Below are 25,576 nucleotides of genomic sequence, written 5' to 3'. Positions count from 1 at the left end.
CACTTATCATAATTTTATTGGGTAGCAACATTTGTAAGCATAAAAAGTAGGAATCAATTTAATTTCTCTTTAAAAAAAGGATATGAGTTGTATTTAAAAAAAATGAAGAGCCATTGGTATTGTTTCCAAAGAAAGTGGAACTAATTAAAGGAACTAAATGTATTTTTTGATATAATTGTGGATTTATGATTTATTTTTTGGGAAACAAAAGAATTATTTAGAAATGTGCAGTGGCAATATGGAATGGTAGAATAAGGACGCGTATCATGATTTTGTTTATTAGAAAATGAAGATGAAGATATTAAAAAATAAAAAATTGATAAAAAGTATGTTTAAATCTTTCACAATTTCACAAATCCCTGAAATTTCAATTTTGTTGACAAATTCGTCCAGACCAATTACCTAACGCTCAAACGTTAACAGAATCTTTCTTTCCGTGCCACAATGATTACATTTGCTAAAAGAATCCCTGTAGTCCTTTTTCCCCTAAAGTGTCACTCTTTCCTTCATAGCTTAACGACTAGTGTGAGGTGGGAGGTCATAGCTGTTCGGGATTCTTCGTAAAAATGCTGAAAATTTCTGCAAATAGAACCTCCTCGCTGTTGTTCAGATTCAACCGTCGATCCTTCACGAAGCTAGCACATGAATCTTCGCCGGCGGCGCTTCGTGGTGACGATGACCAAGAATTTCTTCCTCAAATGCCACCGTTCGACTACACGCCTCCGCCCTACGACGGGCCGTCTGCAGCCGAGCTTCTGGAAAAGCGGCAGCGCCACCTCAACCCTTGCATGTCCTACTTCTACAGAAACCCCGTACGTTGCCCTCTAACTGCATTCTCCTGATGTTAATCACATGTAAATTTGGCTATATTTTGTGAATTTGTAGTTTAATCGCTTGATTTCATTTATCCCCAATGTGCATTGCGGATGTAAAACTTCGATTTGATAATTTCTTCTAGCAATCTGTAATTCTTTCCACAGTTGTTTTTGGTAGATGGGAAGATGCAGTACTTATTCGATGAAAAGGGACGCCGATATCTCGATGCTTTTGGAGGTATTGCAACAGTCAGCTGTGGCCACTGCCACCCTGAGATTTTGGAAGCCATTTTTAACCAGACAAAGAAATTGCAACACACGACTGCCTTGTACTTGAACAGGGCAAGTGCAGAGTTTGCTGAAGCACTTGCATCCAAGTGTCCTGGTGATCTCAATGTACATTATTACACTCTTCTACAATCATAGCATAAGTTTGCTGCTGTTTCTTGTATTCATAACTTTGTGATGTTTTAGGTTGTGTTCTTTACAAATTCTGGGACAGAGGCAAATGAGCTAGCTTTAATGATTTCTCGGTTGTACACTGGTTTCCATGATATTATTTCAGTTAGAAATGGATATCATGGGAATGCAGGTGTAACCATGAGTGCCACTGGTCAATGCAACTATAAGTACAATGTTATACAGGTATATGTTTCTACTTTCTAATTAACATTCCACTATAAGAGTTTAAAGACAGTTTTAGTTAAGACTTCCACTTTTTCATAATTGATGTTCATCTAACAGAGTGGAATTCACCATGCGTTGAACCCAGATCCATATAGAGGAATCTTTGGTTCAGATGGACCTAAATATGCTAAAGATGTTGATGAGATCATCACTTATGGAACTTGTGGCCGTGTAGCTGGTTTTATTGCAGAAGCAATACAGGTAAGGCATTTAACAAATCCATACCTGTACCTGTCTAATGCATGTCAAATACAGTACAACCTGTACCTGTCTAATGCATGTCAAATACAGTACAACATGTATCTATACATGAACATGAACATGAACCTGAACCTGAACCGGTACATTGTACATGATCAACATGTACCTATCTAATACATATCAAACACAGTACAACGTATACCTGTCTAATTCATGTCAAACACAATACAAATTATACCTGTCTAATGCATGCCAAACATACTGTTCCTATCCATGAACAACCTTTACCTATACCTATACCTGTCTAATGCATGCCAAACACAGTACAACTTGTACATGAACCTTTACCTATACCTATATCTGTCTAATGCATGCCAAATACAGTACAACATGTACTTGTGTAATGCATGCCAAACACAACACAACTTGTACCTGTACCTGTCTAATGTATGCCAAACACAGTACAAGCTATACCTGTCGAATTCATGTCAAACACTATACAACTTATACCTGTAGATGTCTAATGCATTGTACCTATCTAATGCATGCCAAACACAGTACAATATATACCTCTCTAATTCATGTCAAACACAATAAACTTATACCTGTACGGCTGTACCTGTCTAATGCATGCCAAACGTAGTACAACCTGTACCTGTCTAATGCATGCCAAACACAGTACAACCTGGACCTATACACGAACCAATCTAATACATGTCAAACACAGTACAACGTGTGGTGAGCTATGAATGAACATATCTTGTAATAATTTGTAGGGAGTTGGTGGAATATATGAATTGGCTCCAGGGTACCTTCAAGCAGTCTACAATAGTGTTCGAAAGGCAGGAGGGCTTTGTATCGCTGATGAAGTTCAGTCAGGTTTTGCACGCACAGGAAGCCATTTTTGGGGGTTTGAGGCGCAGGGTGTTGTGCCTGATATTATTACAATGGCTAAGGTAAAATTTTAACCATTTCCTGATTTTAATTGAATAGTAACAAATTTATACTTTTCAGGGTATTGGAAATGGACTCCCCCTTGGTGCTGTTGTAACAACTTCAGAGATTGCAAAAGTGCTGACATGTCATGGTTATCTCAATACCTTTGGTGGGAATCCAGTCAGCACTGCTGGTGGTTTAGCTGTTCTCAAAGTAATAGAAAATGAAAAGCTTCAACAGAATGCATTAAAAACGGGAACGTATCTCAAAAACCAACTTCTAGCTCTTAAAGAAAAACATCAAAGTAAGTTCCATTATTATTAATATTATCATTATTATTATAATTATCATTAGTTTAATAGTGTGTTGTTGAAAGTACAGTTATAGGTGATGTGAGGGGAAGAGGGTTTCTTCTTGGGGTGGAGCTTGTAACGGATCGTGAGTTAAAAACTCCAGCAACCCGTGAAACTTTATATGTTATGGAGCAAATGAAAGGTTATTTTCGTAAATTCCAAGTAATACATGGGGCATTTATGTCTTTTTGTCTTGTCAATATTTAACAGTTGTTTGGTTGTAGATATGGGAGTGCTAATCGGGAAAGGTGGACTGAATGGGAATATTTTCAGAATTAGTCCTCCCCTCTGCTTCACTAGAGAAGATGCAGGTATCAATTTTCTTTTGTTAATAAACAGAAAAAAGAATTTGATGTTGTAATCTTAAGAATTTAAGGAACATAAGTTTTTTTGTATTTATGTATTGTAGATTTTCTTGTGTCTACAATGGACCACATAATATCGAAGATGTGAAGAAGTATTTTGGAGTGGAAGTGGTATAGAGGTAGGTTTAGATTAGTCCTGTTATTTTAAACTAAATAAACAAATATGTTTTGGAGAATATATATGTAATCTGAACACTATCTCTCTTTTGCTCTTTTGCATTCTCTTTTCTCTAGTTTGTCATATTATACACACACATACATACACATAATAATTGTAATCTAAATGCATCGAGAGGAAGAGTAGTTACACAACAAATAAAGAACAATGTGTTGTGTCCATTTATTAATATTACAAACTTACAAAATGAGAGATATAAATTACAAAAACTTAGAGGAGGATACCAAAACCGAACTTCATGCACCACCATCGTTGTGTATAAATAGTAAAAACTCTTTAAAAGTATGTTGAAAAATTATCGGTGTTATAATTAATATTTTTCATCACAACCTAATGTCTTGCCGATACTTTCGATTCCGTCCATAGTACCATCTCTATTCTCTATTTATGCATATGTTTAGTGTTGCGACAATCATAACTATTGGTGACAACTATTACATTGAAAATGATTAGAATATGTTTACATTGCATTAAATATAATTAACTGAAAATTAAAATACTTACATCCTAGTATCGTGAAAGCGTAGGATTACGGATTACCCCTTATTCTCATCAACTGCTTACATTGATGACACTCTGCCCATTCTTTCCCGACACTATCCACAATGTAATCAAAATTCTCCAAAATTAGGGTTGCCAGCGAGCCGAGCCTCAGCTTGGGCTCGTTTAAGTTATATGAGGCCCAAGCTGGAGCCCGATTCGATTCAAGCTTTCTTGTACTGATCTAGGCTTGTAAAAAATTATACAAGCTCGACTTGGGCTCGTTAAGAAGCTCGTTTATTAATAGTTTAATACCCTAAATCCCTAATTCACCAAATAGTTTTTATTTTAATATATAAAAATAATAATATATTATATTGTATATAGGTTTGCGAGCCTAATCGAGCTTAGTGACATTTGCTCGAGCTCGAGCTTGTTAAATAAACGAGCCAATCTCGAGTAGCTCAGGAGCAGCTTGGCTCGTTTGCATCCTTATCCAAAATCATGGGCCTAAGGCCATCGGGAGTACCTGTAACTAATAATTAATGTGACGCGTGCTACCTCATCACCAGATTCTATCACTAAGCATTGTTAGCTAAGGACTTAGTTTTCTTCTTTGAATATTCCTATAAGAAAAGGTTAGTAATAAACATTGTGGCTGAAGCTCGAATTGGACTCAATTCCCTTAACCAGATTCACCGTGTTCCCAGGGTACAACAACCTTAACAATGTGTATTGCCAGATATATCCACTTGCCTGAAAGAATCGTCAGAAGTAGGTTTACAGAGAAGGAGGAAAAAAAGTACTTTCATTTGTATGTTGAATGAGATAGTAGATATCTCCTTTTATATTTGAACAAGTAACAGCAACAAATCAATCGTCATTAAGGAATTGATTGAGGCATTAAATGCCAATAAATGCTAATAAATACATAATTAATGCATGAGTTACAAAATTCAAACTAGTGACCAAAACTGTCAAACGAGGGTTATACGAGCCTGAGTTTTTGGAGTTTCATTCGTGTCCGTAGGTCGTGCCCGTGCACAAGTTCGGTGATTTTGGTCTATAAAATCCAAGATTTTCACCCCCTACGCGCGGGTAGGACTTGAAGTAAAATCATAGTCACAAGCTTGTAAGCCTTTCATGCATTCAAGCTTATAAACCTAGTTGAGTTTGGTCTTTCTACCAATGTGAGACTCATTACAACATTCATCTCTTTTGCTAACTTTATTCTCAAATACCCGTCTTTGAGTATTGATATCTCATTCACATATATACTTCACTTTGGACATATAATATATCGTTCCGAAGTTTTCACGGAGGAGAACACAAACCTATTTAGAGTTAATTATATATATACAACATATGTAGATATTTATATACTATGTGTGAGACTCATGTATTACATGAGTTTATTTAAAAAAAAAACTAAATACAAAATTATAAACATTTGAAAAGTATGAATTTATAAGAAAAATAAGAAAATATTGAATTATAAAAGTTAAAGTGTTTTTTTTTTCTCTTTTAAATTTAAACAAATAATTTAGATTTAGATAAATAAACAAACAAAATTAATGAATCTTTAATTTGGTAATTTTGAAATTAGAAGGAAAGTTCATTAATGAAATTGATATGCATTTATTATTGAATATAAATATTATCTACAATTTTATAAAATGAAAAAAACCATAAAATGACATGTGGAATACAAAATTAATTTGAAATAACCACAAAATTACATGTGGCAAAATAAATGAGAATGTGATATGTGACAAAAAGATCTTTATTTATTAGGGAGGATGTCCAAAGTTAGTAAAAATATAAATATTTATACTAAAATTTTCCAACAATCCCCCGCATGAATGGAGATCGATCTTTGCACATCAAATTTCCAAACGAAATTTTCGACAGTTGAATCCTACATAGGATGGGTAGGTATTACCCTTTGGACCCTCCCCTAAGAATTACACTTAATCTCTTAGCAGTCTATAGATCTCGATGTCTTTGAACAAAGCTGCCATGTGTGTAGATGACAATATAATTCTCACAGGACTCTCCCTGACAAATTCATACCCTCATAGACGTGTTTGTTTTTGGTCATGAACATTAACCTGATTCTATAAGAGCTTTAGGAATTGTGCCCCCATAATTCCCTTCGAAGCGACCAAACTTCTCTCTCACATAGGTGATTCCAAGAATAATTAAAAACCATATGTTTAGCCTAATTTTGTCACTACATATAGGAATGGACTAGGAAGTAATGTTAACTCCCCCACAATGACCTGCCTCACTCATACAACTAGGTTATCGTTTTGAACCCAGATCATGGGATCTCCAGTCTTCTGGGTAGGGTTTCCTTCGTATGAATTTATTCAATCAAAGGCTTTAGTCTCATTCCTCTTAATGACTTATAAACTACGTCTCTAGTCAAGCCTTTTGTAAGCGGATCCGCAATGTTATCCTTTGACTTCACCCAGTCAACCGTGATAACCCCTGTAGAGATTAGTTGCCGTATCATTTTATGTCTACGTCTAATGTGCCTTGATTTCCCATTATACATTGTACTTTGAGCTCTGTCAATTGCTGATTGGTTATCACAATGTATACATATGGTCATTACCGGCTTAGGCCATTCGGGAATGTCCTCTACAAATTGACTTAGCCACTCCGCATCTTCAACACAAATATCTAAGGCGATATATTCAGATTCCATTGTAGATCTAGATATAAATGTTTTCTTGGACGATTTCCAAGCTACAACAGCACCTCCAAGTGTTGTCACACCCCAAAACCTGAACGGCGGAAACGTTCCGGGGCAAAGGAAGTCATGTACAGTATCACACCAACGCATAATAGTAAACAAGTAACAACATCATCCATTGCATTAATAATATAATTTAATACAAGTGTGTTATGTATAGCTATAAGACACCAAAATATGAATCAAAATAAGAGATGAGTCTTGAACGCTCCATCTTCTCAAAACTTGGCATCAGTACCTGTCTACTGATGACCTGAGAGTATAAGTTATTTTGAAAGAGTTTACCAGCTTTAAAGCTGGTGAGTTCATAAGCATTTTAGTGTCATTGTTTGTATGAAAATGTTTGCAAGTGTTTGATGTATAAGTTTGTAAAAGTTTGTAGTAAATGTTTGTATCTCCTAGGAAATCCTATATTTTATACTAAAAGTAGCCTTCTACCAAGGCATCAAATGTTCTGTATGTTTGTTTCTTGTAAAAGTCTGTATTTTTTTTTTCCAAATGTGACTATCATTAACAAAATATAGTTTTTACATTAACGTTTATGTGAGAAGATCACAATGTGAATGCAATGGGAAAATAATAAAAAAGTAATGTAGTGTTGTATTATAGTAACTACTGTTGTACTAACTACCTTAAGCCAATTGTTAATTAAGGTATAATGTGATATAACTGTAACCATACTTGATCGAATTAGTAAAACACGACGCTCGAAGACGTCAAATTGGTATGACATTCGTCGCCCGTAGACCTGCAGGTCCCACTGTAGCTAGCAAGTCAGTCTCGTATAGATCTATACATAAATTCACGCTCTCCCTCCAGGAGACTCTGGTAACAAAACGAGCCATAACAGTGATGCCATGCCCCGAAGTAGTGACTCACATTTATGTTATAGTATTCTTATATATGTATTGTATGTACTAGTGTAATGTATGTTCTCTCTGTCTAGTATGTAGTATGTTCTCTCTGTTTCTCATCATAGTATGTTTGTTATGTTTCTCATAATAGTATGTTCTATTAGTTTCTCATCATATTATATTTGTTATATTTCTCATAATAGTATATGCTCTTAGTTTCTCATCATAGTATATTCGTTATGTTTCTCATAATAGTATATTCCCTTAGTTTCTCATCATAATATATTCGTTATGTTTCTCATAATATTATGTATTGACTCATGTATGAACTTACTCTTTGTATGTTTCATTGTACTAGAAATAGTGAGTCGTGACTTCCTAAACTATACCTATTATAGTTTACTAGTAGAGTTGTTTGTATAAATGAACATGTTTGTACACCTTTGCTACCCAAAGGGATTGAACTGAGATAAAAGCTTTTATGTCCGTACATATATACATAATATATAACTAAGGATCAAATGACACTCGGACAAACAACAGGGTACTCTAAGTCCACAACCAAACAAGGAACAGGAAATAAAGTGAGTTGTCAGTCCGAAGTCCTTCAAACCTTACGTATATAACTATATGTGTATTAGACATGTTTTTGACAATATTTAAGTTTGAAAGAGTTAAAAGAAAAAGTTTGGCATATAAGAACATGTTTGATAAAGATTTTATTATGTAAATGAGTTTGATAAACATGTTGAAGTAGTTTGTTTGATAAAACTGTTAAAAGTATAGTAAATCCATTTGTTTGATAGTTATTAATCACATGTGATTGATATAATAACTATAATGTTTCAACTTGTATCCCTCCATAAAAGCATTTAAAATCATTTAAAAGGTAGATTAAGGGGTATGAACTCACCTGTAGTGAGTGATACGAATGAAAGATCGGTTTGCAGGATGCTAAGTGCCAAGTGAAGACTTGAGCACAATGGATCCTAACTAGCATATAAAGACACATATATGCATCTAATTAGTGTTTACAACATCTCATCATGAAATGGAACAACCTTAGGGACTAGGAAACACTTGTTATGAAGTGTTACACCACATAGGGTTGCATATAAGGGGTGTAGGGCCTCATATTGGAGTTTACAGCGCAAATGGTAAGACCCCCATGGGTTTATGGCCCAATGAGTTTACGGCCGTAAACTCATGGTATCTAGTACCATTTTGTGTGTTAAGGTCTTATGATCATGAAGGAAGTGGTTTAGTCTCATGTCTAAGCCTTAGGAAGGAGTTATGGTCCTTATGCACCAATAATTAGCGTTTACAGCCAAGGGAGATTATCTTGGCCGTAAACACCCTTTTGTTCTTGAATTATTGATGTTTTCTAGGTGTTTATCATGTGATTCAAGTATATATTAAGCTAAGGAAGGATTACTTACGATATAGAAGCTTGATAGGGTGATTAAGGTCCAAGAACACTACTATGTGTTCTTGGTGTTCTTGGTGAAATGAAGAAACACTTGAAGATCTATCAAAAGAAGAGATTTCATGGATGAAATCATGTATATTCACTAGATATTGAAGGATATCAAAAAATCAAGGTAAGAAACACTTACAATCTTGAAGATCTAATAGAAATATCAGATGGTACTTGAGAGAGAATGAGTTCTTTGGCTTGAAATGGTAAAAGTGATAAAAATGACTAACTGTCATATATATACCATAGAGTTTGCAGCCGTAAACTCTAGTTTACGGCCGTAAACTCCAATTCTTGAAGTTTTCCGACTTGTGAACTACACACTGAACTCTAGAATAAACTTCCTAACATCACCTCTTGAAGATGTTAGGCTTAGAACACTCAATAGTCTCTAAATACTGCTAAAAGTTAGCAGAAACAAGTATGACTTTGATTGAAGTGAATGGTTGTACAAGATAGAAATTTTGGATTTTCGCAAGTGTAAACACATATCCACTTGTAGATTTGGAATCTTTTATGTCAGATATCAAATTTGCATCATTGTATCCGTCGATAACTGTTGGATGTATGCCATAACACAGTCCATATTCTCGTGTGTATCTCACATACCTTAGCAGCCTAGTAATACTCTTCTAGTGTTCAAAATTGGTTTACTAGTATATCTACTTAGTGTGCCCACAACATATGCTAAGTCAGGTCTGGTACAACTCATTAGATACATCAAACTGCCAATATGTAACACCCAATTTTGAAAGTGTTCAATTGTATCTTCGGAGGCCAAGGGTATAAACATAATCTGACGATTCGGTATTTTATGGGTCTCATGTTTTATTCGAAAAGTTTTAAGGCTTGCGGTGTAGCTAGGAGCGTAGGGCTTCATGCCACCTTTTCATGGATACAAAGTTCGTCTGAAACGGACTTTGAATGAAGGAGTTATGGTACTTCGAAGTTGTTGATAGAATTGGTCCCTAAATGGAAACGTTTTCATTTTAGCCCATGCATGCAAGGTGGAAGCAAGGCGAGTACGCCCAGCGTAAGCTAGGGTACGCCCAACGTAGTGTTGGATAAGGAATCACGGGTGCTAAAGACGTACGCCCAACATACGGGGATTACGCCCAACATACATCCAGGATCTCTAAAACCCTAATTTTTAGGGTTGGCTCACTATTTAAAACACCTTAAGTCCGAGGGGGTGCGCTTCCCTTTCATTCTCTGAGCCTTAAACCCTAATTTTGAATGGTAGATTCATCCAAGAGTGTTGTGAGCTTTGTGGGTGCATTGTGGGTGGTTTTTGGTGCATTTCAAGAAGATAGAACTTGTTGCAAAGATGGGAATTAAGGAGGAGCTTGTGGATTTGGCATTTGGGACTCATTCTCAACTTGATGAAGGTATAAAGCTTTGATCTTGATCATTCATCTCTTAGATCTACCATTGTGAGTTTTAGTTCATTTTGGTCCTAAGGATGAAACTTTATGGTTGAAATCTGATTCTTAGGCTTAGAGTTGCCACTCTCAGTGTTAAATGAGTCCCTAAGGCAGAAAGTTGCCATCTTGGAGGTCTTAATGGGTTCATGCATGAGTTAAGACCATTTCCATGGAAGTATATTATCATTTTTTGAGTTTGAGCTTATGTGGGTCATGCAAAGTCATAAAGTAAGCAACTTTATGGTTTAAGACGTTGAAGAGGTTTTGGATCTGTAATTGTAGCTTCTTGAGTATAGTATTAAGCACTTAACGGAAATGTGGCTTAAGAGATGAGTACGATGGGTGTACATACAGGTACGTGCAACGTACACTCCATTCAGCCAGTATGCTTAGCGTATAGATGAGTACGCCCGACGTACTCATCAGTTATTGGTTTGGTGTGTTTTGGGCCTTGGCATGGGCCAAGCAATGGACTTTAGGTCTTTGGGCTTTAGTGAGCCATCATAAGTTAGAGGTTCTGGGCCATCGATGGTCCAAGGTATTTAGAGTTGTATGTGCACCATAGGATGTTGTAGTATACTAAAACTCATCAGTGGTATCAGAGCCAAGGCTTGTTTTCAATTATACTTGATGCAAATTGCTGGAAAAAGCTGAAAAAAATCGAATTTTTTGTTATCTGGATAGGGGACTCGACGAGCCAATGTGCAAACCCATCCAACTCGTCGAGTTGGTTCTTGCACTCGGCGAGTTGGAGCCCCTGACAGTAGATTTTCAAGTTTTTTTTGGCTGGAATTAGACTACGAACATTACCCTAAACTGTTTTTGAACTTATAAACCTGTTTTCGATGTGGTAATGTTCATGCTAATCCAATTTTAAAGATAATTGTCATAATTTCAATATTTGTATTAGTTTATATGTTCATGCTAATTTCTTGAAGATTGATGATTTAAATTGTCTTGTTCTTATGAGTTAGCTTAGACTAATAAAAAAAAAATTGATCCAAATTAATCTAAAAAGTTGTTCATAAAATGTGTTTTTATAACTTGTCCTCAAGTTATGAAAAGTCTCATTTCTGATTTTTAAAACTCATAAGATTTCCATAAGTTATAAAAATGAAGAGTCTCATTTTTAAATGCTTTAAAGTCTTCCATAACTTGTCCTCAAGTTATGGAACTTGACGAGTTTTTTCATTAAAACTACTTTAAACTCATAAGTTATGGAATTGAAAAGTTTTTTGAATTGTTCAAAACTTGCACTCAAGTTTTGGAATTTGTACAGTTTCCCCCCATGAATACTTTAATTCCAAGTTAAACACTTATACTTTTAAAAGTTAAAATTCAACCCTTATACTATTATAATATTAATAGTTAATAGTTATATATATATATATATATATATATATATATATATATATATATATATATATATATATATATATATATATGTATGTATGTATAAGAACAAAGTCAGTCTTACCGTTAGTAGGTCTCATTCACGAAGTCGGTCTATAAGGGGGGCTGTAAGGTTACTGCCTATAAAATGGTCATTTAATGGGTGTGTACTCTCACCTACCGCTTCCTTGACTGGTGGGGGTTCGTTAGCCGAACGAGTTTAACAGGACATTAATTCTCCCTTCATTAAAAGTATAATGATAAATACTAAGTAACTAAACACTTATAAATTCCCAATCTTAGTTACTTAGGAAAATGTGAATTTGGTGCTAACCCATGAAATTGTACTTTGTACTTTACCAAGTCGTTGGTGGAGCGTGTATGGGTAACTGGCACACTAACATGGACCAGTAAGAGTGGAAAAGGGTAACTTAATGCTTATCATAGATTGGTGGAGCGCGTGTGGGTAATCAGCACATCGATTAGGTGATAAAAATTAAGGGTACCAAGTTAATTTGCATGGTTATTCACACCTTGTTTGTGATCCTCGGCATCACAGTCACAAACTTGAGATGGCACAATCGAGATTTAAACATGCCATTCAAAAGTTCAATGAATCTCAAAGGATCTAGGAGTTTCAATTCACTAAAGATGTTAAATTCTTTTTCGTTTTTCGTGGTGGAAATTGGTTAATCGTCATTTACCTACCTACAAATATTTTATAGATTGGATTACGACATCCCTCTTCCAAGTTATAACGTATTGTGTTGGGTCGTAGCCTTAATATTTCATATTGGGTGTTATATTAAGGACTTAAATTAAATAACTTGAATTTATCCCATTGTAGATGTCTGGTTCAGACAACTATGATCTTCCCAAATCTCTTGGAACAAACTTTCTTAATGAAGATGATGTCCCGTGGTTGGATCATGGAAATCATACTTCTCTTCCTCTACCTCCTCCAATAATTCTCCCTAACCCACAAGTTTAAATACTTGAATAGTTCAAGGTCACTTAATCCCTATTAGCAAGTCTATGTGCACTCACATCTTGGATATGAAGTCACATATTGACAGGCCGGGAGAGTTGGATGTCAAAGTCTCAAGGAAGTTGGATATTGACTGGGTTCTTCATTCACTTCCTAAGTCATATAGTGAGTTCTTTAAGGATTACTGTGTAACATACTATGACATGAACCTTAATGATCTTACCTATTTTCTTGTTGTTGATGAATCAACAATGATTTAAGGCACTGGTAAATAAAATTTGATTGGAAGATCAACTTCCCAAACTTACATGGACATTGACAATGGTGACATTAGAAGTCTAGAAAAAATTTCTCTTCCCAATGGAAAGGTATCATCCATAGTCAACCTGGTCGACCACATGGCAAAGAGAAAGGATAAGTCTGAGATAGTCTCGTGTACCATTCCCATAAGGTCCATAAGTTTATATTTCCAAAAGAAGGTGCATTGCTTGCGAAGCTGCGCTATTTACCTGAAAGTTCACTAGGATGGTAAAACTCAAAGTTTGACTCTACTTCCGATAAAATCCATTATTTGACTCTATTAAGTTCCTATTTGGAGATTCTTAATACATGATGTGACTAGGTCACATTTTGATGTTTTGTAGAATCGAAGAAAGGAAGCTTAAAGGAAGTGTAGGCTAATTTTGATCGCGAAAAGATGGATTTCGATCGCATGGTTCGAAGATCAGAATTTTGAGTTGCTACTTTAGAGTTATGATATTTTTCTTAGGAATAGATAACAACAAATTTTTCATATGGATTTGCATTGTAAGGATAAGTTTTTCCGCATGTTTTAAATAAAAGAAAAGTTTTGATTTATTTTAAATCTCCTTACAATGGCATTTGTGAAAATTGTTGTTTATATGATTCCATTGATAGCAATATTGGAAAATAAATTTGATTCTTTCGTTTGTGGTAGTGTCATAATTTACCAAATAAGGAAAGAGTCTAATCACCTAAGTTTTAGTTGGATAGAAACTTGGAATCATGCAACTAGTATTGTATGATGAATGAGAATTTTCATTTTTGGGTAATTAAGGCTAATTCCTTGTTCACATGTATATGTGTAAGTCCCCAATCTACGTGAGTATCAATCAGATCCATTTGATGGTGCGGAATCCCAATCAAACAGATGATGCCAGATCAAAATAAAAGAGAAGAAGAAGAATAATAAGATGAATCTAATGTATTCATGATATGAATTATGCTCCTTACAATAGATTCACACACACACACACACTAGTTCTTCTCTCTAGTTTCTCTCTCTACAAGATGTTCCTTTGATTTCACACACTTAAGCTCCCTTAGCCATTCACTCACATGCACTCCTCACCCTCTATATATATATATATATATATATATATATATATATATATATATATATATATATATATATATATATATATATATATATATAGTATAACCATCCGTACACACGAGTAAGTGTTGGATTAGTGTCTATGTCCATAACTATTTTGGTATGTACTTGACCCGATTGTGCATGGTCCTTTTGGGTTGCCTTCACACTGGTGACTTGACAGGATGATTGTTGAGGAGAGAGGTTGGTTTATTGTTAAGAATAATAAATTAGGGTATAAATATGATTTGTTAATATGTTATATGAATAATATAATAATTTGGAATCATATTATTAATTAGTATTTAATCGGAAATTAATTAGAAATTAATTTCGGGATTAAAGGAATTAATTAAAAGTACAGGGGTTGTTTTGTAATTATTTGATAGTTGAGACTTTGGGCTTTTGGATCACCTTTATTAAGGCTTGAACGAAAATCCTAGAAGGATCTAGGAGTTTTCGTCCAAGGGCTTAAGGAAAGGAGTCCATGGACTTGCTTAGGCCCTAAGCTAAGGGATTAGGGTTTACACCTTAAAACCCTAGTTAGCCTTAAGTATAAATAGCACCCTAAGGCACTAAATTCGACTCTCCTTGGAGAAACCTTATTAGGGTCGAATTTTAGAGCCTCTTTCCTCCCTTCATCTCTCTCATATTCATCCTTTCACCCAAAGTGTGTTTGTGAGCCATTAGAGGTACTACACTTGTGGTACTTGCTTTCAAGAGCTAAGGAGATTCAAGGAACTAGTTGTTATTACTGTATAACAACAAAAGGTATGTATTCTATTCTTCTATATGGATTTCGAAAATAGTACTAGCATGCCGGGTTTCTTTTTGTGTTCATAAAGTTGTATAACTAATAATGAAAACATAGATCCAACTCTAAGGTTGCATGTATACATATGATTGTTAGTATAAAACCCATCAGTAAAGTCGTACACAACCACAAAGTTACAGAAAATTACATTTTCCTAGAAAATCAAAGTATAAACCAATATTTTTACCAAACAATCTCCCCCTTGATTTATAGCTTTCTTTTCTAATTGACCGAACAAGCTCCCCCTAAAAAGTAGCTAGCTTTTCTTGTTAATCTTCATTGGGAGCTTGGCTTCAGCTTTAATCTTTGATTTCTTCACAGCTTCAAGATGAACATGGGAATCTTCTATGAATGACTTCATCTTGAGCGGTTGGGCATTTCTTCAAGATTTGACTCTGAATTCACATTGGGTGTGGAGGCTTGATGTACTGATTCTTGAAAGATAGCGCTTTCAGCTTGAGAATCTTTAGAGAGAACAATCAGAGAGAAATAGTCTTCTCGATCACTTCAGCAGGTTCAAGATAGCAGCAAACTGAGTGAGGAGGTTTCAATTCAATCTGTCACATAATCTTCAAGAACAGCTTCACCTTGCTTCTGGAGTTGAAGGAATGAATGTTTAAAGAATAATCTTCATTTCTTGCTCCTTCGAATGAAAATTCGTCGATGATCATGGATGAAGCCTTGTCTTAGAAATCTCGATACAGTCTCCATGAGTCTCATCTACACCTGAATTCACTTTTCAAGACAAAACAAAACTAAAAGATAAAAACAAAACTAAAAACAAAGTTAGCACACAATATTTTTTAATTTTTTTTATTTTTCTGATTTTTGTTTGATTTTTGAATTTTCTGATTTTTGTTTGATTTTTTTTAATTTTTTAATTTTTGTTTGATTTTTTTTAATTCTCCCCCTAAATTTGTGCATAGAGGAAAATGATGGACAAAGTTAACAAAAACAAAAATATTTGGGATCAAAATTGTTAGACAGCCTTAATTCGTTTATCGTTACCTCCCCTTTCATGAATAGATCTGGCTAATCGTTGGTATTGTGGTCCACTTAAGCACGAAAAATTGTAACAAATTTTGGACATGCTATAAGTGACAAGACAATTTGATCCTATATTCCTAGATAAACTTCCTAAGGACCATTCAACTGACAACGACCAAGGATATTGTTGTCCATCTAAATTAAGCAACGAGATCTACAGACAACCTATTAATTGTTCAATTTTAGTTGTACTCGAACATGTTTCCTGCTTCCTGATATACCCCAATAATCAAAGACTTCCAGAATACTCCTTACTTTATATGAGCAGACAATTATTATGGGAGAAGACATATTTAGAATGCATATGCTATACACCCAGGTCATATCTATTCCAATCACGCATAGGGTGAAACATATGACTGACTAGAGTTTAGAGGGATTAAGAAGTAGAATGGTGCATATGATGTGTACCAGGTCGGATTGTTAATCACACAAAGGAGACAACATATGGCTAACAGACAGAAAGAATTGCATAGATAGAAGACGCAGAGAGACAGAGTTGCATATGTTGCAGTCCAGGTTAGTTGTATTTCAATCACGCAGAGGCGGCAACATATGACTAACAGAAAGAAAGAAAGAAAATAACTTTCTACAGACTTAATTTATCAGAATTCCTCAGTCACCCCGTCAATATCGGAATTAAGGAAAGAGTCTGTACATCAAGGAAAAGTTAAACCATAGTTTTAGATATGGGTTCCTTTAATGTGACTGGTGGATTCTCATGTATATCTCCCTGCTCAACCTATCCAAGCATCGTATTGTCAGGATAAATGGATCTATCTAGGTCAAGATTTGTCAAGTCATTTGATTTTTTAAGTTCATCTTTGCCTATTCAAGTCCATTTAAATCTTTCGTGCCTACCAGCTCATTGAACATAGAGCCTAGACAATTCAGCTTTGGTACTTTACACAGACTTAGATTGCCTGTTATCACTTGTTGATATCACTTCCCAATAATACCTACTAAAGCAAAACTATAAGAAAAATAAAAGTTTGTCTTCAAAACGAATCAGTTTGAGACAAACTCAAGAGTATTGAGAAGAAAACTCAAACCATAATTCACCGATTGAAATTGCATCCAGAAGGTCTGAGAACAGCATGCATAATCTCAGAACAGATCTGAAAATTCTTCATGTCATTAAGCACTAACCCCATATGTGATCCTCTCCTTTCTTCCTTTCCTACAAAGGAAACATACTCTCAAACAAAGTTCTGAGTGTTGCACAGTTGAGAGATGCCTCATATCATGTGCCTGGAACAGCCACTATCAAAAAACTGAAGTCCGATGATATGCCTCCATAGCTGTTCCGACACAGAGCATGATCAGTTGGTCTTTGGAACCCAGTCCATTCTGAAACTAGGTTGACATTTATCATCTTTGCAAGGTACTCTCTCCCACAACATATCCTGCTTATCACAAACAGAAGATGTAGATGTCACACCCCGAAACCGATGGCGGAAATGTTCCGGGGTGGAGGACGTCATGTAAGTATCACAACCAATGTATATAGTAAGCATACTAAACACAAAACATTACATTACATATGAATAATTACATTTGATTAAGAGTAAAGTAATACATGTTTATCTATAAAAAAGTTTGAACATAAGTAAGACATTCTAATACGCTCCGTCTTCTCCAAAAGATCTCGGGTACCTATTTAATGTAGACATGGGAATACAAGCAGTTTGAAAATCAACATAAAGCTGGTGAGTTCATAAGTAGTGTGTTTATGTAAAAAGATCATGTTTCCTTTGGTTTTCTGAAAAGTTGTTATCCAAGAAAATCCCATATTCTCTTATAAAGACAATTTGGTTGAAGTTCTGAATTTCCGTTCAATACAACAGTAGATAGTTAATACATAAAACTATATATTGACAGATCCCTGGGAATACCATCTAGGACAACAGTAGGTAGTTTTAATAAATACAACTATAGATTTAAAACCACTGGGAATACCATCCAGTAAAACCATAGATTACGAGAAGATATAGATTCCGTGAATAAACTTATATTTTGATATTAATACGTATTGTGAGTCGGGTAACCATGCTAACATGACAACGAGACATCCTTGACGTTCTTCAGGCATCAGATGATATCCAAAATTTGTCACCCCAGGCGTGTCCGCCTAACTGTAGCTAGCAGTTTAGGTGTGGGATTGTCAGTCTCGAATAGATCTATTCACAAATTCCATGCTCTCCCTCCAGGAGACTCTGGTTACACTTCCGGGGAGGATTTACAGATGATCCGAAGGGTTTAATGAAGATAAATCTCACAAGATAGTATTAAATTATTCACAGTATACTCGGTAGTTGTCAAAAATCATACAGTAAAATAGTTTAATACAATGAAATTATCTGGCATGATATTCTAAATTAAACAGAGATAAACTGAATTAGAAATAGTTTATCTATTAACTTTGCATGAAATATGTGTCCGTAAAACAAGAACTAAAGATCCCAAATTATTCCCATAATAATTTGATTGGTTTGATTGTTTCCTTTACTTTAATTGAAATCCACATGATTATATTCAATTAAACATCCCTTATGCTCTGCATAATACATAAGGGGTAAAGATATCTAAAAGTTTGCCAGATATTTATAGAATTTCATCAGTTTTAAATTTCAAAATCATTTATAGTTTGCTTGTTTTCCCCCCTGAAAACATTGAAAACACGGAAAAGGCATAGGGGTATGAACTCACCAGTCGAGAAACGAGTCGGTTTGGATGCTAAGTGTCAGTTCGGGGCTTGAGAATGCACGAGGTTCCTATGTAATATGAAGAGATATATCATTGTATCTAATTAGACTTTGAACCACTAATTAGATAAGAGTAAACACTTCTAGATGCGAAAACACTTCAATTCAAGTGTTTGGAGTGACCCGGGTAGCATCTATGGACGAGTATGGCTTGGATATGGAGTTTACTCTTCACGAGTAAACACCTTTAGGAGTTTACGGTCCAAATGACCAACTCCCCACGAGTTTACGACCGTAAACTCATGGTGGGGGTGTTCTTGGTTGCTAAATGGACTTATAACTCACGAGGGGTGATGCTAGGCGTGGTTTCAAGGCCTTTGAATGAGATTTGAACATTTGAGGAGTTTATGGTAGTAAACTATGAGTTTACGGCCATAAAATCTTATGTGCCATGTCTTAATGTGTTTTGGTGGTCCTAGGTCAATTACAATGCACAAAGGAAGGTTCTAGGGTTGATTCCATGGCTTAGGAAGTAATTGGGACATGAATTGACCTTGTAAAAGGAGTTTACTGTCTATGAAGATGTTCTTGGTGAGTTTACTACCTTAAACACATGAGTTTATGACAGTAAACTCATGTTTGTCCATGATTCATGTGATTTGGTGGTTGAAGGTTAAGCATGCTAAGTTCTAGACCCATTTCTAAGCCATATAAGGTGTTAAGGGCACTTTAACACCCATTGGAGGAGTTTAAGATCTAAGAAGAGGTGTTTACGGTCCAAGAATGTTATTGGGCCATAAACTCAAGTTTGATCCATTTGTGTATGAATTGGTGCATCTCTTGAAGGATTACAAGGTTCTATACTCTCATGGAAGCTTTTTGGAGGTGTTTAGGGCAAACTAACACCTTAAATGGGGTTTATGGTCCATGAATGAGGGTTTACGGTCCAAGGATGTTCTTGGGCCATAAACTCAAGTTTACCCCATAAATGCTAAGATTTTGGTGCTCTAAGTCCATTCTTGCAAGTCCAAAGGTCTTAACTGAGCACTAGAAGTGATTTGGAGGGGTTTTGGCGCTTCAAAACCCTCTTTAGAGGTGTTTACGGTTTTGGGAGGTGTTCCCAACCGTAAACACATGTTCATGGGTGTTTTGAGTGATTCAAACATGAATTTTCATACCAATCAAGTTAAACAACAAGTTAGGATAGATTGCTTACCAATTTGAGGCTTGAAAGGAGGTTTTTGGACCAAAATCGGATTTTTAGAGAGAGAGTAGTGAAAGAAAGTGTTTTAAGAGAGAGAAAAAGATTCAAAATGATGTCACTCAATCCCTTATATAGGGGTTGAGTTTATGGCCCGGTGGAAATCTACCCGATACTGACGTTAAACGGGGCTTTTGGTCGTACCCGATTAAGTTACTGTAATCATGACTTATATGAAACTAAATATTTTCCAAACGAATATGGAAAATATTTTAATGTTTAAAATGTATCCCGACACTTATGAAACATAAATAGAAGTTGGAATAAATTAATTTAAAACAAAGTTAACGGAAAATTGGAACGTAACGGCTTTATTAACGGAAACGGGTTACAGTGACGGAATAAATTACGGGTTGTCACATTATCCCCCCGTTAGAGAAAATTTCATCCCGAAATTTAAAATTAAGATACAAATCATGGAATTGAAAAGAGATGCGGATACTTCTGTTTCATCGAGTCTTCGCGCTCCCAAGTGAACTCAGGTCCCCGCTTGGCATTCCAGCGAACCTTCACTACCGGGATTCGACTTTGTTTCGTACGTTTGATTTCTCGATCCATGATTTCGATGGGTTCTTCCACAAAGCTCAAGTTTTCATTGATCTCGATCTCATTTAGGGGAATCACGAGGGTTTCATCTGATAGACACTTCTTAAGATTTGAGATGTAGAAGACAGGATGGATGTTACTAAGTTATTGAGGGAGTCGGAGTTTGTAGGCTACAGGACCGATCCTGGCTAGGATCTCGAAAGGTCCGATGTACCTTGGGTTAAGTTTCCCATGCTTTCCAAAGCATATCATGCCTTTCCAGGGCGAGACCTTTAACAAGACGCGATCTCCAACCTGGAATTCTAATGGTTTCCGTTGTTTGTCAGCGTAACTCTTCTGTCGGTCTCGTGAAGGTTTTAGTCGTTCTCGGATTTGGATGATCTTCTTAGTGGTTTCGCGAATGATTTCAGGACCAGTGAGAGCACTGTCGAGGAATCGACTCTTAGCTAGCTGCGTGTCCCCTACCTCGGCCCAGCACAGAGGGGATATGCACTTGTGACCGTAGAGGGCTTCGAACGGGGCAGTCTTGATACTGGTGTGGTAGTTTTTGTTATACGAGAACTCAATCAAAGGAAAATGTGTGTCCCATGACTTTCCGAAATCAATGACACATGATATAAGCATGTCTTCCAGGGTTTGGATAGTTCTCTCACTCTGTCCATCTGTTTGAGGATGATAGGCCATGCTCATGTCTACTATCTCTATCAGAGATAATGGACACAGGTATACCATGAAGTCAAACTACCTCTTGGATGTAGATACGCACGAGTCTTTCCATCTTGAACGACTCATTAATCGGAAGGAAGTGAGCGGACTTTGTCAGACGATCGACAATTACCCAAATGGTATCGTACCCACTCGGACATTTGGGTAACTTGGTGATGAAATCCATGGTAATAATCTCCCATTTCCACTCAGATATCTCGGGCTTCTGGAGCAGACCCAAGGGTTTCTGGTACTCGACTTTTACCTTGGTGCAAGTCAGGCACTTGCCCACAAAGGTTGCGATTTTGGCCTTCATGTTCGGCCACCAGTATTGTTTCTTGAGATCCAAATACATCTTTTCCAAACCTGGGTGGACAGAGTATTTGGTCTTGTGAGCTTCGGTCATGACGACGTCTCTGAAACCTCCGAACTTTGGGGTCCAGATTCTATCCATGAAACATTAGACTCCGTCACCTCTGATCTCAAGTTTCTTCTCCATTCCTCTCAAGGCTTCGTTCGACATGTTTTCTGGCTTTAGGGCTTCCAACTGAGCTTCTTGGATCTGCGCATATAAGTGAGAATGGATGGTCATCGTCAATGTCTTCGCCTTGTGACTTGAACTCTCCTTTCGGCCCAGGGCATCTGCTACCACGTTGTCCTTACCGGGATGGTAGTGGATTTTGCCCTCATAATCACTGAGTAGTTCTACTCATCACCACTGCCTCATGTTTAAGTCTTTCTGATTGAAGATGTGCTACAAGATTTTATGGTCAGTGAAGATCGTGCACTTAGTTCCGTAGAGATAATGTCTCCAAATCTTCAATGCAAAGACCACTGCTCGTAACTCCAAGTCATGAGTCGTATAGTTGACTTTGTGTGCCTTTAGCTGTCTCGAGGCATAAGCAATAACTTTTCCTCTCTACATAAGCATACAACCTAATCCCTGACTGGATGCATCGCAATAAACAACGAAGTCTTCTGTCCCTTCGGGCAGGGACAAGATAGGTGCACTGCACAAGGCTTGCTTTAACGTTTGGAACACAGTTTCTTTCTTTTCATTCCAAAAAAAGGGTACGCCTTTCTGTGTCAAAGTGGTTAGGGGTTTGACGATTCTAGAAAAATTCTGGATGAACCTGCGATAGTAGCCAGCGAGACCCAAGAATTTATGGATTTCTGTGGGTGTCTTCGGTGCCGACCAATTCTCTAACACCTTGATCTTAGACAGGTCCACGTGTATACCCTCCTCGCTTACCACGTGACCAAGGAAAGCTACTTTTCGAATCCAGAACTCGCACTTAGAGAACTTCGCGTACAACTTCTCCGTTCTGAGTGTTTCCAACACTAACCTCAAGTGTTGTTTGTGATCTTCTTTGCTTCAGGAATAGACAAGTATGTCGTCAATGAACACGATGATGAACTTGTCCAGAAAAGGACGACACACCCGGTTCATCAGGTCTATGAACACCGTCGATGCATTGGTTAGACCGAAGGGCATCACTACGAACTCGTAGTGTCCATATCGAGTCCTGAAAGCTGTTTTAGAAACATCATTCTCATGAACTCGAAGTTGATGGTATCCCGATCTGAGGTCTATCTTCGAGAAGTAACTGGCTCCCTGAAGTTGATCGAAGAGGTCGTCTATACGAGGAAGAGGATATCGGTTTTTGACGGTCAATTTATTCAGCTCACGGTAGTCGAACACATCCGGAAGGATCCATATTTCTTCTTTACAAACAATACCGAAGCTCCCTAGGGTGAGGAACTCGGTCTGATGAACCTTTTTTCGAGCAGCTCATTAAGTTGACTGGATAACTCCTGCATTTCTGCTGGAGCTAAGCGATATGGAGACTTGGCCACAGGATTGGCTCTTGGAATTAGGTCGATGCGAAACTCGACTTGACGTTTGGGAGGAATTCATGCAAGATCTTTGGGAAAGACATTAGGAAAGTTGCAGACTTCGGGGATGCTCTCGAGGTCTTTAACCTCATGGTTCTCGTTAATTACATGGGCTAGGAAAGTGTGACACTCCTTTCGCATAATTTTTTGAGCTTTGATGCATGATATGATACGAAGATTGGAACTGAGTTTATCGCCATAGATTATGAGAGTTTATCCCGAGGGGAGATTGAGATGGATGGATTTTTCGTAGCAAAGGATATCAGCATGATTGGGACTCAACCAATCCATGCCAATAATAACATCAAATTTCTTAATGGACACTGGCATTAGGTCGATGGGGAAGGAATGATCGTTTAGGGTAAGGGTACAGTCCATGAATATATCGCTAGTGCTTTCTTTCTCACCGTTAGCCATCTCGACAGTAAATGCTTCGGTTAATAGTTGAAGATTATGTTCAAGAAGGCGTTTGAATGAATGGATAACAAAACTACGTTCAGCATCAGAATCGAAAAGGATACTAGCATAAGAGTTGTCGTGGAGGAATGTACCCGAGACAAAGGTGGGATCGGCAACTGCCTCTTCTCGTACCATAGCTAGAACTCTCCCAGTGTTACCCGTTGTAGCCGCCTTGGGGCAGTTTCTCTTGAAATGCCCTACTTCCCCACATCCATAGCAGGCCTGACCGACACCCGCTCCGGAAGATTGCTCTGTTGATTGGGTTGGTTTCCTGTAGTTTCGAGCAAGGTAGCCCTTCTTGCCACAGATGTTGCGAGAGTACGATGATGATAGCTGCACTTGCTGCACCATGGAAGAGTACCCGCTGGTAGGAGTTTGAGCGGTAGATCCAACGGCAGAAACAACAGTAGGGGTAGTAGCAGCGTGGACTGCCACAGTTTGCTGTTTCTTAGAGGGTCCTTGTGAACCTTGAGCCTTTCGTTTGTTCTATAATTACTTTTTACTACCACAACTACTTTTAACCGGCTTGGGAGTGGTAACCTTGTCATCAGGACTGTCTTCGTGATCAATCAGGGTTTGTGCCAGACATTTAGTGCTGTCAAATGTGTCTGACTTTGCAGCCAAAACATTCCCTTTTGTTGGCTAGGGTAACCCCCAGATAAATCTTTCAATCTTTTTACTCTCCGGGGTAACCATTCCCGGACAGAGAAGTGCTAGGTCTTCAAATCTGGAGGTGTAAGAGGTGATGTTGGAACCCTTCATCTTTAGATTCCAAAGTTCATGCTCCAATTTCTGCAACTTACCCCGCGGGAAGTACTCGGCAAGCAGAAGATCCTTCATGGCTTCCCAACCCATAGCATTGGCTACAGGTAAGGTTAGGGATTTGACTCGGCCGTTCCACCAAGTCAAGGCTTTATTGGTGAAGGTGCAGGAGGCAAACTTCACCTTATCCGATTCAGAGCAGGCACAGATCTCGAAAATAGATTCGATTTTCTCGAAGCATCGGGTTAAGGAAATGACACCTCCAGTGCCATCGAAAGATGTGGGCTTCACGTTCATAAACTCTTTATAGGAACACTCCTTCCGGTGTCCCTGGCTACCTTCTTGGTTTTGAGGTTGGGTACCACCTGCTGGACCACCGGAGCCTTCGGGGTTCATTTGAGACATGGCGGCTACTACTGCGGTAGTAACAGCTGCCTGGAACATCACAGGATCAAATTGAGGAGAAGGTGGTGGTTGCGGAGGGTTGTTGTTCTTCGAGTTGGGTCTCTTTCTTGGAGGCATGGAACAAGAAATATGGAACAAGAAATATCTCTTTATGACAGATATAAAGCTCTAGTAAGCGATAAAATAGGAAAGAGTAAGCGATAAAATAGGAAAGAGTTATCAAAGTAGATAAATTAAAGCTAAGGAAAGAAGGAGTAACATTACTCTGAATGAATTTCTACAAAGTACTCGTTCTGACTAAGATACTCCCATAGTATCTTATGTTTCGCTGAACCAATGAATCATTGTTTGGATCTTAGGTAAGTTTTAGGCATGCTGCACACCACAGTCACTCCCAGGCACATGTTGGTTGTGTCTCGAATGAATATAGTTGATCATGCTATATTGACCCTAGACACGACTACATAACTGCCCAGGTTTAACCGTAGCACACAACACCCATTTACTTATGTTTTGTTCTACACATAGTTACGGATTCCGACGGTTAGGTATACTTGTATACTTTTGAAAATACTTATATTCTAAAGTATACTTTTAGTTCAGAGCACTTAGGCCCCTTATTGTTTATAGTCTTATACCATGTAAGGTCTGGTATACTAGCTCACTATA

General features: G+C 37.1%; 1 protein-coding gene across 1 annotated transcript; it reads left to right on the top strand.

Moving 5' to 3' along the window:
- Nucleotides 1-479: 479 nt before the first annotated feature.
- On the top strand, nt 480-3,569 carry LOC145012728 (alanine--glyoxylate aminotransferase 2 homolog 2, mitochondrial-like). Its single transcript, XM_078971515.1, has 9 exons — nt 480-812; nt 981-1,211; nt 1,290-1,460; nt 1,560-1,703; nt 2,480-2,659; nt 2,718-2,943; nt 3,021-3,134; nt 3,217-3,303; nt 3,402-3,569. Exons 1-9 carry the CDS (start codon nt 567-569, stop codon nt 3,443-3,445), a joined length of 1,443 nt encoding a protein of 480 aa, XP_078827641.1. The 5' UTR covers nt 480-566; the 3' UTR covers nt 3,446-3,569.
- The last annotated feature ends 22,007 nt before the right edge of the window (nt 3,570-25,576 follow it).

The sequence above is a fragment of the Lactuca saligna genome, chromosome 8, assembly GCF_052625555.1.
Source record: "Lactuca saligna cultivar CGN05327 chromosome 8, ASM5262555v1, whole genome shotgun sequence".
Lineage (NCBI taxonomy): Eukaryota > Viridiplantae > Streptophyta > Magnoliopsida > Asterales > Asteraceae > Lactuca > Lactuca saligna.
The sequence above is the reverse complement of the archived record's forward strand: the minus strand, read 5'-3'. Positions and strand labels throughout refer to the sequence as shown.

Bases quoted from the DNA above. Each gene is read 5' to 3' on its own strand.
- LOC145012728 (XM_078971515.1), top strand. From the start codon at position 567: ATGCTGAAAATTTCTGCAAATAGAACCTCCTCGCTGTTGTTCAGATTC. The intron at 2,660-2,717 runs GTAAAATTTTAA...TATACTTTTCAG, and splicing joins ATATTATTACAATGGCTAAG to GGTATTGGAAATGGACTCCC. The intron at 2,944-3,020 runs GTAAGTTCCATT...TTGAAAGTACAG, and splicing joins TCTTAAAGAAAAACATCAAA to TTATAGGTGATGTGAGGGGA.